This window comes from Sturnira hondurensis, unplaced genomic scaffold (genome assembly GCF_014824575.4).
Source record: "Sturnira hondurensis isolate 20B ecotype Veracruz unplaced genomic scaffold, ASM1482457v3 Scaffold0014854, whole genome shotgun sequence".
NCBI lineage: Eukaryota > Metazoa > Chordata > Mammalia > Chiroptera > Phyllostomidae > Sturnira > Sturnira hondurensis.
The window spans coordinates 854257-870890 of record NW_028087485.1 but is presented as its reverse complement, the minus strand read 5'-3'; the positions used below and the strand labels follow the sequence as shown (position 1 = coordinate 870890).

Here is a 16634-nt window from a genome sequence, read left to right as displayed (position 1 = left end):
CTTGGCTGTCTGGGTGAGATCCAGATCACTCATCACACGGTAGCCAAACACTGGTGTCTCGGACCCCTGGAAAGAGCGTCCACGCGAGGCGGTCCCGAGGTGGCTCGGCTCTCCCAGGAGATGGGCAGGTATCACCCGCACACTGAGCAGAAGCAGGTTTTCCTCGGAGGCCCTCACTGGGCACGGGAACATCTGATGGGGCTCTACAACCCAGACAACTGGAAATGTGGGCCGTGGGGCCTGGATAGGCTCCTGGAAGGCCTGCATCCTGGCAAAGTTCAGGAGTCTTTAAGTTCTGACTTCATTTTTCTTCCTGTCATAGTCACCACACATTTTTAATCTCAAATCTCCTTTATGTCCTCTTTGCTCATGACGAATATTTTCTTTGCTCTAAGTAGTTGCTCTTTAGGCGTTGTTACAAAACTGTTTAAACTATAGATGACCTCCCACAGTCTCTTTTCCAGATCATGTTTTTTTTTTTCCGTTAGCTTACAGTTCTATTTGAATGTCCCATAACGTGCTTGTTCATGCTCTTGTCATGCAGCTCAGAATTGCTCCGGGTTGAGAACCTGCGGACAGTGTCTGGAGCAGCCTGGGTGTGGCTGGTGCAACGACCCTAGCAATACGGGGAGAGGACACTGCGTGGAAGGGTCTTCCCGCGGACCCCTGAAGCTTGTCGGGATGCACAGCAACGAGGTGGTTCTTGACAGCAGCCTCTGTCCCAAAGAAAAGAACTACGAGTGGTCCTTTATCCAGTGTCCAGGTAATAAGAATGCGACGAAACAGTTTCAGGTTTTCCAACAATTCTGTTTTTCAATCAAGTTATTGTTCAAACAATTTCAAAACCAAAAATATTTTTCCCTTCTTGTCATAAAGATTTACAAACAAATAACAATGAAGACGAGGCTCAAAATTCAGTGATAAAAAATATTCTTCCCTATACCTGTTTCTGTTGGGTAGATGTTGTTCTGTTTGGAATCATGAAATAGGGTAACCAGATGCTTTGCATGTAATTATTAGGTTTGGTTTCATGTCAGCTGTTTAGATGAAATAATATTGGCTTATGCCTATTTTCTGTCCTAGTATTATAACGTCTTAGAATTCAAAGGTAAGTCTGAGGGTCCGGTCAAACTTCATGCTAAGTATGGGAATTTTCTCTAATTTCTATGATGAAGCCCATTGGTATCTACTACTATTCAGTTTTGAAGGTCAATAACTCGTGTTTCAGGTCCCCTCCTGAAGGAAGTCTTTTCTAATACTGAATAAATCAGCCTTCTTGAAAAATTAATTTATTCAATATATTTTTCAGTGCCTACTATGTGTAGGAGTATTTTAGATGTTAGACATGTAACAACAAATTAGATTGAAATCATTGCAGCCATGGTGACTGTATTCTAATTGAAATTAATAAAACTAGTTACATGTACACACACATAGCAAGTTAGGTGGTGGTGAGTGCTATTAAATAAGGCAAGGAAGGGGGAAATGAGGCTTGCTGTCTCAGTAGGGTGGTAAGAGAAGCTCTTACTGAGGGGTGACAAGTAATATGTAGAGGAGGGAGGGAATCCTGGGCACATCCTGGGAAAGAGTGTTCTAGAACAGGTAGCAGCTTGACTCAGGACTGGGTAGGATCGTTTATTTGGGAGGTGAACCTAGGAAGCACCGTTGAGGTGGGAGAGAATTTCAGAGAACAGAGAAAACCCCCATCAAAGTGCATTATTCAGGTGACTCCCACATAGGGAGATGTGGACTCAGACCCACCGAGGACTTCGGAAGAACCTCGTGGAAGGTTCCTCAGAGGTTTACTCATCAAGGCACAGCGAGGGGCGGGCATTTATCCACCAACTCTCGTCTCCCATTGGCTGATTGGTGCCTCTGGGGTAGTGCACTTCTGAGTCCGCATGTCTGATTAGTAGCTTTCCCGGGGCTCTTGAAAATGCTGCAGCAGAGAAGTAGAGAGATTATGTCAGAATTCACTCTAGGTGTGATGCTGGCAGTTTGTTGCACTGAAACCGGACGGACAAGGGGATGTGGCACAGGGTGGAACCATACCCGATGCATGACCTTTGAAATCCATATAAAAACAAAAACGAGCAAACTGTTGATTCATACAGCAGTTCTGAATCTTAAATGGATCCTGCCTGGCGTCTGTGCTCCAGGTTCCAGAGGCTGAGATCGAGGTGTCGGTCAGGCTGAGTTTAGTTTGGAAGCTCTGGGGAAGAGTCTGCTTCCAAGCTCATTCTTAATGTGGGTGGAATTCAGTTCCTTTTAGTTGTAGGACTGAGGTGCCTGTTTTCCAGTTGGGTGTCTGGCAGTGACCACTTCAGCTTGTAAAGAATTCTCAGTCTTTCCCTGACATCCCTCTTCATCTCCCCTGGCAATGTAGAGTCCCAGGAACTCAAAGGGGACTTCTCACCTTTCAGTCTCTTTCTTCAAGTAGATTCCAGTGCCTTGTAAGGGATCATCTGATTGGGTTCGGCCAGAATGATCTCCCGTTTTTAAACTCACCTGGGCCACGCCACCTACCTAGTCATCAAAGGGAATACCCCATTGTATGTCTGGTCCCTGTCACACTCCAGAGGCGATCATTAGTGTTTGATTAAATAACTGAGTACTCTAACCCAGCTTCATTTCCTCATAAGACTACCTCATTGTACAATTTACTCGTTTAAATGTATAACAGCTCCGGACGGGTAGCTCAGTGGGTAGGACTATCATCCCGATATTCCAAGGTTGTGGGTCTGATCCCCAGCCAGGGCGTATATACAAGAAGCAAAAGAATGCAGACGTAAGTGGAGCAACAAATCCACATTGTGCTCTCTCTCAAAATATCAATAAATTAAAATTTTGAAAGGGTATAATTCAGTGGTTTTTATTATATTCACAGAATTATGCACCCATCAGTACAGTGAATTTAAAAACATTTTATCATCCCCCAAAGAAACAAGATACTTATTAGCAGTCACTGGATGCTGAACCCCCACTTACCCCTGTCAGCCCTGGGCAACCACTGATCTTTATATCTCTGTGGGTTTGCCTGTTCTGGATATTTTATATAAATTGAATCATACAATTGTAGTCTTTTGCGACGAGCTTCTTTGCCTATGTATAACATTTTCATGGTTTATTCATGTTATAGTAGGTCCCAGTAGATTCTTTGACAAATAATTTTCTGTTCTAAGAGGGTACCACACTTTGACGATTCGTCCAGCACTTCATGGACATTAGGGCATTCCCCGGTTTTGCTTTTTGCATGGTGCTTCTGTGAACATCCATGTACCAGTTTATGTGTGGACATGTTTTCATTACTTTGGGATGGACTATCTGGGTTAAATGGAAACTCTGTTGAATGTTCTGAGGAGCTGCCAGACTGTTTGAAAGCTGCTGCGTTGTCTTGCATTCCCACCAGCAGTGCACGAGGGTTCCAGTAACTCCACAACTTTGTCAGACAGTGAAGTGGTATCTCACTGTGGTTTTAATTTGCCATTTCTTCTTGGCTAATGATGCTGAACATTTTTTTGTATGTGCTTCTGGCCACTTGTATGTCTTCTTTGGAGAAATACCTGTCACGTTCTTTGCCCATTTTTGAATTGTGGTATTTGTCTTTTTATTATTGAACCGTAAGAATTCTTTACATATTCTGAATACAAATCCCATGTCAAAAATTGAATTGTAAATATTTCCTCCTGTTCTGTGGGTTGTCTTTTCACTTTTTTGGTAGTGTCCTTTGAATCACAGAAGTTTTTAATGTTGTTGTTATCCTATCCTTTGTTTCTTGTGACATTCCGTGAAACCATGCATAACATAAGATACCAAAGATATATGCCTGTTTTTTTTTTTAAGGGTTTAATGGCTTTGCCCTGGCTGGGTAGCTCAGTTGGTTAGAGCATTGTCCTGATACACCAAGTTGTAGGTTTGATCTCGTATAAGAAGCAACAAATGAATGTGTGAATAAATGGAATGACAGACTGATGTTTCTCTCTGTCTCTCTCTCTGTCTCTCTCTTCCTTCTTCCCTCTCTAAAGTCAACACATAAAAATTTTAAAAATACAAAAAGTGTAATAGTTTTAGCTTTTATATTGAGGTCTTTGATCTGTTTTGATCACCTTGTGTAGGTGTTGTCAGAGAGGGACTTCACTCCTTTGCCAGTGTATCTAGGTGTCCGACAGCATTCAATGAAAAGACTTTTCTGCCCTGGCTGGTGTAGCTCAGTGGATTGAGCATGGGCCTGTGAAGCAAAAGGTTGCTGGTTCGATTCCCAGTCAGGGCACATGCCTGGGTTGCAGGCCAGGTCCCCAGTAGGGGACACATATGAGGCAACCGCACTTTAATGTTTCTCTCCCTCTCTTTCTCCTTCCCTTCCCCTCTCTCTAAAAAAGAAAGAAAGAGAGAGAGTGAAAGAGAGAGAGAGAGAAAGAAAGAAAGAAAGGAAGAAAGAAAGAGACTCTTCTTTCTCCAGTGAATTTATTTTTCATTTTGCATATTTTACTTTTCATCATTAGAAATTATATTTTACCCTGGCTGGTGAAGCTCAGTGGATTGAGCGCGGGCCTGTGAACCACATGATCGCAGTTCAATTCCCAGTCAGGGCGCATGCCTAGTTTGCAGGCCAGTTCCCAGCAGGGGACTCACGAGAGGCAACCATACATTGATGTTTCTCTCCTTCTCTCCTTCCCTTCCTCTTTAAAGATAAATAAATAAATTCTTTAAAATATTCTTTAAAAAAAAGAAACTATATTTTAGTGATTTTACATTTTCCATTTCTCTTTTTTTCTGTATTCTTGAGTGCATGGGTAATTCTTTTAATAGCTGTTTTAAAAATCCTTCTCAGCTCATTCCATTGTCTGTGCCATTTCCTCATCCCTTTCTACTAATATATATCTTTTTCACTAATTATGGATCAAAATTTCCAGCTCAGTTACTTTGTATGGTATCCTAGGCATTGCCATTTTTATAGTTATTACTCAATTTTGTTCTATTTCTTTTAGCGTGTTGAACTTTATTCTGGTATGCAGTTATGTTACGTGGGATTTGTATGATCAATTTCAAAAATTGTTTTTTAGGTTTGTCAGGATCTGTACATAGCAGCCCTGAGTCCAGTGAGAACTCATTTCCACTGAGTGCCTTTTTGTGGGCTCCGTACAATGCTCTTCGTGTTAGGAGACCTCCCACCTTGCCTAGTGGGAATAGACTCTCCCCAGTCCTATGTGAGATCCTGGCGTTGTGTGGCCTGCGGTTTTCTGGTGCTTCTTCCTCCAGGTTCGTGGAGTTTCGCACTGTGTTCAATTCAGTAATCAGTCAAAGGTTGGATGCTCTCTGCAGATGGCTGTGCACACCTCTCCTCTGTAGTATTTTGTTCCACAAATGGCAGCCACTGTGACCTCCCTGAACTTTGAGCTTTGTTTCCTCAACTGAGTGAGAAGTCTGGCCCTTGCACGGGTTTCCCTCCCTGGGTTGCCCCCTCTGATCTCCCTCCCGGTAGCCAGCAGGGCGGTCAGAGTTTGTTTGCCTTCCCAGGGAGCGCCATTCCCGAGCGGCCTGCGGTATTCGGAAGTGGTTGCTTCATACGTGTGCTTGTTCACCATTAGAGGTCACTTACCCGAGTGGTTAGTCCTTCCTGGGCAGAAGGGGAGTCTTCTGTGGGTGTGTTTTTATTTACCATTATTCTCTTGAAGACAGCACATAGGTCTTGGGTATTGTTTGTTTTTGTCTGTTTTAAAACTAGTTTGACGATCTCTGTCCTTTGAGAGTGTGAAAAGAGTGTGAAATCAATGAAGATTTAATACAATATCAATATTATTAAGTCATACCATGATGGTATTTGTTGAAATTTTTTTCTTTATTTTTTCCCTCTGGTCTTTGTTCTTCCTTTTGCCTCTTGGATTAATTGAGTGCTTTTTAAGTCCATTTTTTATCACTTTGATTGGATTTTTAGCTATACCTCTTTTGTGTTTTTTTTAGTGACTGCTGTAGTGATTGTAATAGTCATCTTTATCTTATCACAGTCTGCCTTGAATCAGTATTATTCTACTTCGTGTGTAAGGTAAGAATATTATAACAGTGTAATTCTATTTGCTTTCTTCCTGTCCTTCGTGTAATTATTGCCATATAATTTACTTTTTTATGTTATTAACCGTACATTAGTATTTTGCTTTAAATAATTTTCTTACAAAATGATAAGAAAAAATCTTTTTTAAAAAAGATATTTTATTTGTTTAGACAGAGGGAAAGGGAGGGAGAGAGGGAGAGAAACATCAATGTGTGGTTGCCTCTCACACGCCCCCTACTGGGGACCTGTCCCACAACCCAGGCATGTGCCTTGATTGGGAATCAAACTGGTGACCCTTTGGTTTGCAGGCCAGTGCTCAATCCACTGAGGCACAGAAGCCAGGGCAGAAAAAAAAATTTTTATTTACCTGTATGTGGACCATTTCCTGTGATTGTCATTTTTTCCCTATAGAATTGAATTTCCTTCTGCTGTAATATATCTTTAGCTTGATGAACTTTAACTTAATACAGTGTTTTTTTTCCATCGTGGCATTAAATTATCATAGCTTTCATATCTATGAAAAAAGTTTTTATTGTGTATGTGTGTCTACATTTGAAAGATTTTTTTTTTACTGGAAATAGCATCCTAAGTTGATAGATACAGTTTTCAGTAATTTGAAGACGTAATTTTCTTTTCTTCTGGCTTCCTTCATTTCTCTTCAGGATTTCTCTGTTGTTTATCTTTAAAAGCAATATGTCCTTTTTCCTCCTTCTGACTTTTTAAAATAGATTTTTTTTTAGTTTTTGGATGTTAGTGATTTTAATATGATGTACCTAAGTAGCAGTTTTGTCTTTTATATGGTGTGGCTTCATTTTTTTTCATCATTTTTGTAAACTCTTCTGCCGTTGTCTTCTCAGACTTCACGCTCATTCCTGTGTCACCGTTTTCTCTTCTACCAGTTCACTTCACTTATGTTCGGCTTTTTCACTGTGTCCTAATTCTTCTTACTGATGTTTGTGTTTTATGTCCTGTGATCGCCTTTGTGTCTCCTTTGATCTATATTCCAATGTACTAATTCTTTCTTTAGGTGTTTCCAGTTTTCTCTTAACTCTGTATTGCAGTTACTTATTATTATTTAACATAGCATCCAAGCTGACTGTATTAAAAGCGGTTTTATTCATGAATCTACATCATCTGTTTTGGCTAAATTGTGCTAATCACTTCTAGTTTCTCCTGGTTTTATGGTGTCCTTTGAGACAGAATTTTTTTTTTATTTTCATGATGTTCAGTGGGTCTATATTTTCCTCTTGGTTGTTTGTGCCTTTGGTGTCAGATCTAAGAAACTGTTACCTAATCCAAAGTAATGAAGATTTACATCTATATTTTTCTTGTAACAATTTTATAATTTTAGCTTTTACTTTAAATCGTTGGTTCATGTTTAGTTTGTTGCTATATATGGTGTGATGTATGTGTTCAAATTCCTTCTTTTGTCTGTGCATATCAAGTTATTCCAGCACCATTTGCTGATAAAGCAGTTAATATTCCCCATTTAATGGTCTTGGCATCCTTGTTGAAAATCAGTTGACTTTCAGATTTATGGGATTATTTCTGGACTTAATTCTATTCCAGTGATCTATATGTCTATTCTTATGCCAACACCACACTGGTTTGATCACTGTATCTTTGTCGTATGTTTTAAAACTGGGACATTTCAGTCATTCAGTTTTCCTCCTCTTTTTCAAGATTGTTTTGGTTAGTCTGAGTCCTTTGCGATTGAATAGGAATTTTAGGATCTGCTTGTCTATTCCTATAAAAAAAGTCAGCTGGAATTTGATAGATAGTGCATTAAATTTATAGATCAATTGGAATGAATTGCTATCTTAATAATATTAAGTCTTCCAATCCATTAGTCCATCAGTTTACTTCAATAATGTTTTGTAGTTTTCAATGTACAAGTCCTACATCTCTTGTTTAATTGTATTCCCAATTATTTAATTTTTCCTGATGCTATTGTAGGCTGTATTGTTTTTTAATTTTATTTTTGGATTGTTCATTGTATCTGTACAGAAAAAAGAATAAAGCTAATTTTTCTCTACTAATTGATCTTCTATCCTACAACATTTCTGAACTCATTCATTAACTTAATTAATTATTTGTGGGTTCCTTAAGAGTTTTGTATATGTAAGATCATCTACAAATAGAGTTAGTTTTATATCTTCTTTTAAATCTGGATTCTTTCATTTCTTTTTCTTCCTTTATTGCCCTGTCCAGAACCTCTGGTACAATATTGAACAGAAATGACAAGATTTTTGACTTATTCTTGGTATTAAACGGAAAGCTTTCAGTCTTTCACCATTAAGTATGATGTTAGCTATGAATTTTTGATGCATGCCTTTTATCAGATTGAGACCATTCTTTTCTATTCCTAATTTCTTGAGTATTTATCATTTATTGAGATGATCCTGTGGATTTTTCTCACTTTGTTTCTCTATCAGGATGGTATATTACCTGATTGATTTTCATATGCTTGAAGAATCTTTCATTTCTGGGATAAATTGCCTTTAGTCATGGTATACAATCCTTTTTATATGCTAATTGATTCAGTTTGATAGTATTTTGTTGAGGATTTTCACACCTATAATCATAAGAGATATTAGTCTGTCATCTTCTTTTCTTGTGATGATTTTGTCTGATTTTTGTGTTAAGGTAATATTGGCTTCATAGAATGAGTTAAGAAGTATCTCCTTTGCTTGTTTGTTTTGGAAGTATTTGTGAATAATCAGTGTTTGTTCTTTAACCATTTGGTAGAATTCACTATTTAAGCCAGTTGATCTTGAGTTATATTTTTCTGACCATTTGTTGATTACTAACTCAGTTTCCTTATTGATATTACCTATTTATGTATTTTTTTATTCTTGAGTCAGATTTGGTTGTTAGTGACTTTCTAAGAATTTTCCCATTTTATCTAGATTATCTGGATTGGAATCAAAGTGTTTACAGTGTTTTATTTTTTCAGTAATGCTTCCTCTCACTCTTGGTCAGTAGTGTGTGTTCTCTTTCATTCTTGAGATTAATAATTTGTGTTTTCTCTCTTTTATTGAGTTATTTGTTTGGTCAGTATTTAAAATTTTGTCATTTTCATTGATCATTACAAAGAATGAACTTTTGGCTTTATTGATATTTTCTACTCTATTTCATCTATTTTCATACTAATATTTATTATTTTTTTCTGCTTGCTTTAAGTTTAGTGTTGTATATATGTTTTATTTTCTTAAGGTGCAAAGTTAGGTTTATTTGACACTTCTTTTTGTTTTTTAATATAGGCTTATACAACTATAAATTTTTTTCTAAGCAGTTTTTTTGCTTCATTCTGTAAATTTTGATATGATTTTATTTTCATTTACCTGAAAATAATTTTTAATTTTTCTATGAATTCTTTTGGCCCACTGGTTATTTGGGAATGTGCTGTTTAATTTTAATATATTTGTGGTTTGCTCAGTTTTTTATCTGGGCAAATTATTGATTTCTAATTTAATTCAATTATCATTAGAGAACATACTCTGTATGACTTCAGTCCTTTTAAATTTATTGATGCTTGTTTTATGACGTATATAAAGTGTATTCTGAATTTGGTTTACAGTGTTGTTTAAGTCTTTTATTTCCTTGATGATCTTCTGTCTAGTTGTTCTATTCATTATTAAAAGTGTGGTATTGAAGTCTCCAATAATTAATATTAAATCGAATATTTCTTTTTAATTTCTAACAGTTTTTGCTGCATATATTTTGATTTTCTGTTATTACCAGGTATATGTGTGTTTACAAATTTTGTGTCTTCTTAATGGATTCCTTTTTTATTATTATAAGATGGTCTTTTTTATCTCTAGTAACATTTTAAAAAGTCTATTTATCTGACATTTGTATAGCCATTCTAATATTCTATTGGTTGTTGTTTGAATGGTTTACCTTTTTCCATCCATGAATTTTTTCAGTGTACTTGGATCTTGAGATATGTCTTTTGTAGACATTACATACCTAGATCTTTGATTTTACCAGTCTCTGCCTTTTGATTGAATTGTTTCATCCATTCACATTTAATATTATTATTTATGTAGTTGAATCTGTGTGTTTCTTTTCTCTTTTTCCCTATATGCCCCATGATGTTTTGTTTTTCTGTTCTTCATTTTGTAGTAAATGAATATTTTCTTCTAATGTAACATTTTGATTTATTTGGTGATTTTTGACTATATTTTTTGAGGTTTTTTCTGAATGGTTACTGTGGGGTTTACCATGTACATCTTATTAAAATATGCCTCAGATTAATACTAACTTCATTCTAGTTAATATATAGAAAGAATCTAACTTACTCATATAGGTCTTTTCTGTTTCTTCCCCTTTTGTGGTATTGTTATACATATTATATATTGCAAAATCAACAATGAATTGTAGTTATTTATAGAATTTTATGTCTTTTAAAGGATCTGAGAGAAGAAAAGAGGGCAAGTGTGGATTTATAGCTTTTGTTATATTAATCTTTGTATTCAGTGTTTCTGGTTTTCTTCATTTGTTCCTGTGGATCTAAATTACTGTTTAGTAATACAATGTCATTTCTTCATCCCAATAGACTTTTCCACTATCTTCTTTTTGCTTTCATTGGGAAGTATATTACATTTTTATATCTTAAAAGCCCAGGTATACCATCATCTGTTTTTAAATAAAATTTTAAAAAATTATATAACAAAAGATAGAAGAAGAAATATTACTTTTGCTTTTTTATAATGACAAAATTACTCTTACCAGTGGCCTTTGTTTTATTATATGGGGAGTAATTACTATCTGAGGTTATGTATTTTCATCTGGAAGAACTGTTGTTAGAATTTTTGTATGGGGGATTTGCTGCCAATGAATTCTCTTAACTTTTGTTTTTCTGTTAATATCTTTATTTTACATTAATTTTTGAAAAGAGTTTTATTGGTAGAAAATTTTCGGTTGATAGTTTTTTCTTTGAGAGCTTTGAATTACTATCCCATTGCCTACTGGCCTTCCTTGTCCCTGAGTGAAAGTCAGTTGTTAATCTTATTGGACTTCTTTATAAGTGAGGTGTCATATTTTGTCTTGTTGCTTTCAAGATTTTCTCCTTGCCTTTGGCTTTTATCATTTTTATTGTAATATGTGCATTGATCTCTTCATATTTATCATACTTAGAGTTTGTTAAGCTTCTTGGACATGTAGATTAACAATTTTTATCAAACTTAAGAAGTTTTAAGGAATTCTTCAAATTTTAGCCTCCTTTTTCCCCCTAATCTTCCAATGTTTCCATTATGCATATGATGGTACATTTAACTATGTTCCATATTTATTTTAATCTCTATTCATTTTCCTTCACTTTTTTCTCTCTGTACTTCAGTTTACATAATCTCTATTGATCTCTCTTCAAGGCTGCTATTCATCTGTCATTTCAAATCTACTGTTGAATCCCTCTAGTGTATTTTTCATTGTAGTTATAACTTTTCTACTTCATAATTTTTATTAGTTCTTTACTATAATTTCTGTGTTTTATATATACCTTTATTTTTTAAGCATAGTGTAAAAATATTTGTTTTTGTTTGAATACTTTTTATTGTCTTCTAATTTTTCTTTTACTCCCATTTTGGGGTGTAGTTCTCCTTTTTATTTTCTCTTTTTTTTCTCCTGACTCTCCTTTATGATAACTCGTAAATTTTCATTTTGAAATTTTAGTTATTGTGTGTTTTATGTCAGTGGTTTGCAAACCTGAGACTGCAGGTCAAACCTAGTCCATTGGTTATCTCTGTCAGCAAAATTTTGTTGGATTACAGCTATTATCAATTATTTGTTTATTTTGTATGGTTGCTTTTGCTTGCAATGGCAGAGATTAGTAGTTGTAACATAGATTATATGGTCTACAAAGCCTAAAATAGTTATTATTGAGCCATTTACAGGAAAAAGTCTTCCAAGTCTCTATTCTGTAGCATACAAGGTCTGTCTAGAAAGTATCCAGCCATGGAATATGACAAATAGAGACATTTATTGAAGAAGATACAAGAAACATTAGATGTAAGGCAGTGACACCTCAGTTCCCTTCAAAGTAGGCACCTTGAGACCTCACACAGTTCTCACAGTGTCTCTTCCAGTGTTCAAAACTGTCTGCAAAATCCTATGTTAGAATTGCAATCAGCTGCCCTGTCGCATTTTCCCGAATCTCATCAATGGTCTGAAATTTCTTCCCTTTCAAAGGAAATTTTAGTTTTGGGGAAAGGGAAGTCTCAGGTCACCAAATCTGGACTATAGGAGAGCTGAGTCACCTGGGTGATTTGATATTTCACTAAAAACTCTGCACAAGACATAATGCATGAGTGGGCACATTGTCGTGATGAAGCTGCCAATCACCAGTTGCCTGTAGCTGTGGCCATTTTCATCATATTGCATCTCTCAACTGATGAACAGCATTGAGATAGTACTCCTTATTAATTGTTTGCCCTGGAGGGGTGTACTCATGATGGACAACACCTGCCCAATCAGAAAACACAGTTAACGTGGTCTTCATCTTGCTGTGACTTTGCTGAACCCTCTTTGGGCACGGAGAACCAGGTGACTTCCATTGGGACAACTGGGCCCTCATTGCTGGATCATCCTGTAGACCCACAATTCATCTCTGGCTGTGACCTTCTTGAGGAAATCTGGTTTATTGGTAGCAATTTGAATCAAGTCATTAGCAACTGCAGCACAATGTTCCCTCTGCTCTGGTAGCAGAAGCTGCAGAATGAATTTTGCCACGAAACGTTTCATGAAAACACCCTGTGTCAAAATCTTGGACGCAGTAGTGTCTGGAGTTCCCAGATCAGCTTCTGTTTCTCACACTGTCAGTTGCTGATCTTTGCTGATTGCAGCTCGTGCATGCTCAGCATTCTCAGGTGCTCTGCTTGTTGCAGACCTTCCAAAATGTGGATCATTTTCAACAGATTATTGACCATCTTGGGGCATTTGTGCTATGCTTTTATTTGCACTGCACTCATCTCATTGTCCCTGAAAGCCTTCAGGATAATCCAAATAGTTTTTGTGGAGAAATATTCAAACTTAATGCAAAATTTGATGCAGATTCATTGATCTCACTAAGTCTCTTTGGATGCAACGGCTACACAGTGCACATGCTCCCTCAATGGCATCTGCTACCCACACTGACCAGTGTTGTCATTGTCATTAAGTTGTCATTGTTCACACATGTGCATACCAGCGTACTCTCCTTGGCTGCCAGGTTACATTGATGTCGTGCAAACTGATTTTGTTATATTAACAATGGCTCAGCTTTTTCTGGACAGAGCTCATGTTTGTGTGACCTGAGTTGTAGAAGTATTTCAAGGGGCCATTTACAACTGCTTTTGCAGGTGGCTTTCCTTGTTTACAGAATGTGTTCTACATTCATATTTGAGGTGAGGTTTCTCCACCATATGGACGATGTTAATTTCCACCTGACATATGTACTTGGAGCAGGCTTTTAACTTCTCACAAGTGATTTTGTTCTTGTATTCACATACCTCAGTGTACTTAAGATTCTTTTCTGCTTCTCTGGGCTTGTGACATGCTTAGTACTGTTTTCACAGATGGGGGCTATAACTGAAGGTTTCAAACATTATAAATATGGTTCAGTGTAGCTCCCTTATGTGAGTAGGCCAGAGGGTATGTCTCCTGGGTCCTGTGTTCTATAACCTGTCCTCTCCTTTGCCATTGCTGCTGTGTTAATTAAAGCTACGACAATGATTGTCCTTTTTTTTCCCTGGAAAATTGGCTTTGCAACTAAGTCTAAAATATACATGGTTTCTCTGTGGTGTATTCACTACATGAAACTTCAGACGTACTTGTATTGCACTTTCCAACCGGTGTGTGGAAGCATGCGGGTAACACGCCTTGCTTCTTCATGGTCGTGTGGCCCAGACCAGCCTTTAGAATTCACTTTTGGAAAGGGGACTTTGAGTGGCATTGCACTAGGAATCCGCTTCTCATTTCCAGAGGTATTGCAGGTTGCTACTTTCTAGTTTTATTTGTGTGGTTGTCACCATAACTAAATTCTTGTTGTTGCTGGCAAGTTTTCTTACTGTTTTCATGGAAATTTTTGAGGATTAGATACAATTGCTAAATTTAGCCTTCTTATTCAGTAGTTAAAGCATATACACATGTAGCTAGTGAGTTCATAAAACACCTAAAGCTACCCATCTCTTATTCTGATTTATTTCAGATAAAGCTTTACATAGAGGGAGTACTCGATAAACTCTGTTTTTACACCAGTGAATTAATATTATTTAATTCACTGTGCATTAGGTTTCATGTAAATTTTTTATGAAAGAATGTCTTAAACATTCAAGCATGTTTAAAAAATTAAAGTTAACATTGTTTCTTATGTTAAAAGTAATATGAATTTATTGTGGAAAATTGATGGTACAGAACAATTTACTAAACTAAGATAACAATCATTAAGTTTTTCATAGGCATATTTAAATATTTAAAAACAAAGTTGATTATCTAAACATAATATTTATCTTTATTTCACTTAATTTGTCATGAACATTTTCCTTTGTTATTAAATTTCCCCATTTCATAATGTAAAAATGATAATAAAAATTGAAATTATATTTTATCAATTTTATTAAAAAGATGGTGAAGATTATTTGACATTTTTCCATGAAGATTTCATGTCATTTATATGCTGTCACAACAGAGGTGTGCCTCTGAACATTTTTGTCAGATACAGTTATTTGGTTTTTACTCTTTATGCGGGTGTATTTCTCACCCTTTGATGGTAACCTTGTGGTAGTCTCTTGAGATTTTCCTTCATATCCAAACTTTCTACCTACTGGTGGTATGGTATTTAATGTCTTTTGATTCATACATCCTGATTATGCATTTGTTTCTGCCGTTGGTTAGCTGTGTGGCTTTGGGTAGTTGCTTAGCCTCCCCAGGCTTCCTCATCTTAGAAATGGTCCTAAAATAGTACTTTCCATAGAGAGTAAATGATGAGATGATTAAATGATATAATTCATGTATAATATCATCTGGTATATTGTATGGCAATGGGGTGGTATTTAGAATATTTTAAAACTGATGCTGTGTGTAAACTGACCAATTAGAACACACGCCTGCCACAAGCCATTGCTCCTGAACATTGGCTTTTCTGGCTGGAATGAGCGAGAGCTCAGTTAAATGCCGTCTCCATTGTAATGATGATGAAAGGTGGCAGTGAGGATGATGTCTGGACAAACAGTTACCAAACTAAGTCAATATTATACCCCAAATAAACACTAAAGGTGTGAGATTTCATATATGAACTTTATCTCTCACAATCTGAAAATTGTTCATAGCTATTATAATATTAGTATGAAAACATAATCTCACATTATGAAGGCACGAAAATATCATGCTTAAATAGCTGATTCTGTTAGTTCACATTCACATAGACTTTCAATTAAGCCTCGAAGCTTCTCTTGCCCAAAGAAGATAAATATTTATGCAAATGAATTTAAAAGTAATATTTTTGTGAATTTTACACATGTATTTTCTTGAAGGACCTATTGCCACACAATTTTCTGTATTTACCAATCCTTTGTTATTATGTATAAATATAATTTTAACCTTTTAAAAATCAAAGCTGGATTATTTAGTCTTTTGTCTATGTAACTTAATAGATATAATACTCACATGAATCTTTTAGAACTATGTTAAAATGTATCCCTGAGTAGCTATAACTTTTATGTTCCAATTTATCTCTGACCTGTGCATTTTACAGAGTATAAAGCAGAATTTCTAAATAGAATTTATTGTATTTATTCTCCTGCATTGATATTTTGAGCCACATATATGATACATTAAAACAACTTGGACAATGTCCTTCAGACTTCGCTACCATGCAGATTATTAAAATAAACTCTTTGTCTCGATAGTAGTTACACTTGGTGTTGTTTTACAGATATTCGTAACGTGTTTTCCTGCTGTTTTCTGTAGCTTGCCAGTGTAACGGACACAGCACTTGCATTCATAATGATGTCTGTGAGCAGTGTAAAAATCTCACCACGGGCAAGCAGTGTGAGGACTGCCTGCCTGGGTACTACGGGGACCCCACCAATGGGGGGCAGTGTACAGGTAATTGGTCTCCCTTTTTCTTCTGAGTATATGTGTGTGTGTGTGTGTGTGTGTGTTACACTACAGAGAAGAAAATTGAGGAAGATGCACCTGTGTGGAAAATATATTTTTAAAAAAGAAAGTTTTCCATTGTGTCAGTATTTTTGGAAGGCAGTACATTAGAAACAATGTAAACAATAAAAATTGTGTGGTATACTGGCTTTAAAAATTGTACTTTTTTTCAAAGGTGAATTCATGTTTATTCTAAAAAAATTTATCAAATACAGGTAAATTAAAGTTTAAAATGACCTATAATCTCACTGTTCAAAAGTAACCACTGCTGCTAGTTTGTTTTTTAATAGTAACCTACCACTTTGGGTTTAGAAATAAAATAATTATTTATTATTTATTTATTTTAATTAATTTATTTTTATTTATTTATTTATTTAAATAAAATAAGGGTTTTTGTGTATCTTACATCAGGTAAGATTTTTTTTTTGACAGAGTGATAGTACCGCAT

The 16634-nt window shown here is 36.1% G+C and overlaps 1 protein-coding gene across 3 annotated transcripts in view; it reads left to right on the top strand.

The window, feature by feature from the left end:
- ATRNL1 (attractin like 1) overlaps positions 1-16634 on the top strand; it is a 506943-nt gene that overhangs the window by 126717 nt on the left and 363592 nt on the right. For all 3 annotated transcript variants that reach the window (XM_037063826.1, XM_037063827.1, XM_037063824.1), the window contains exons 18-19: positions 545-763; positions 15998-16135. In XM_037063826.1, coding sequence (XP_036919721.1) covers positions 545-763; positions 15998-16135 — 357 coding nt within the window. The remainder of the gene's footprint in view (positions 1-544; positions 764-15997; positions 16136-16634) is intronic.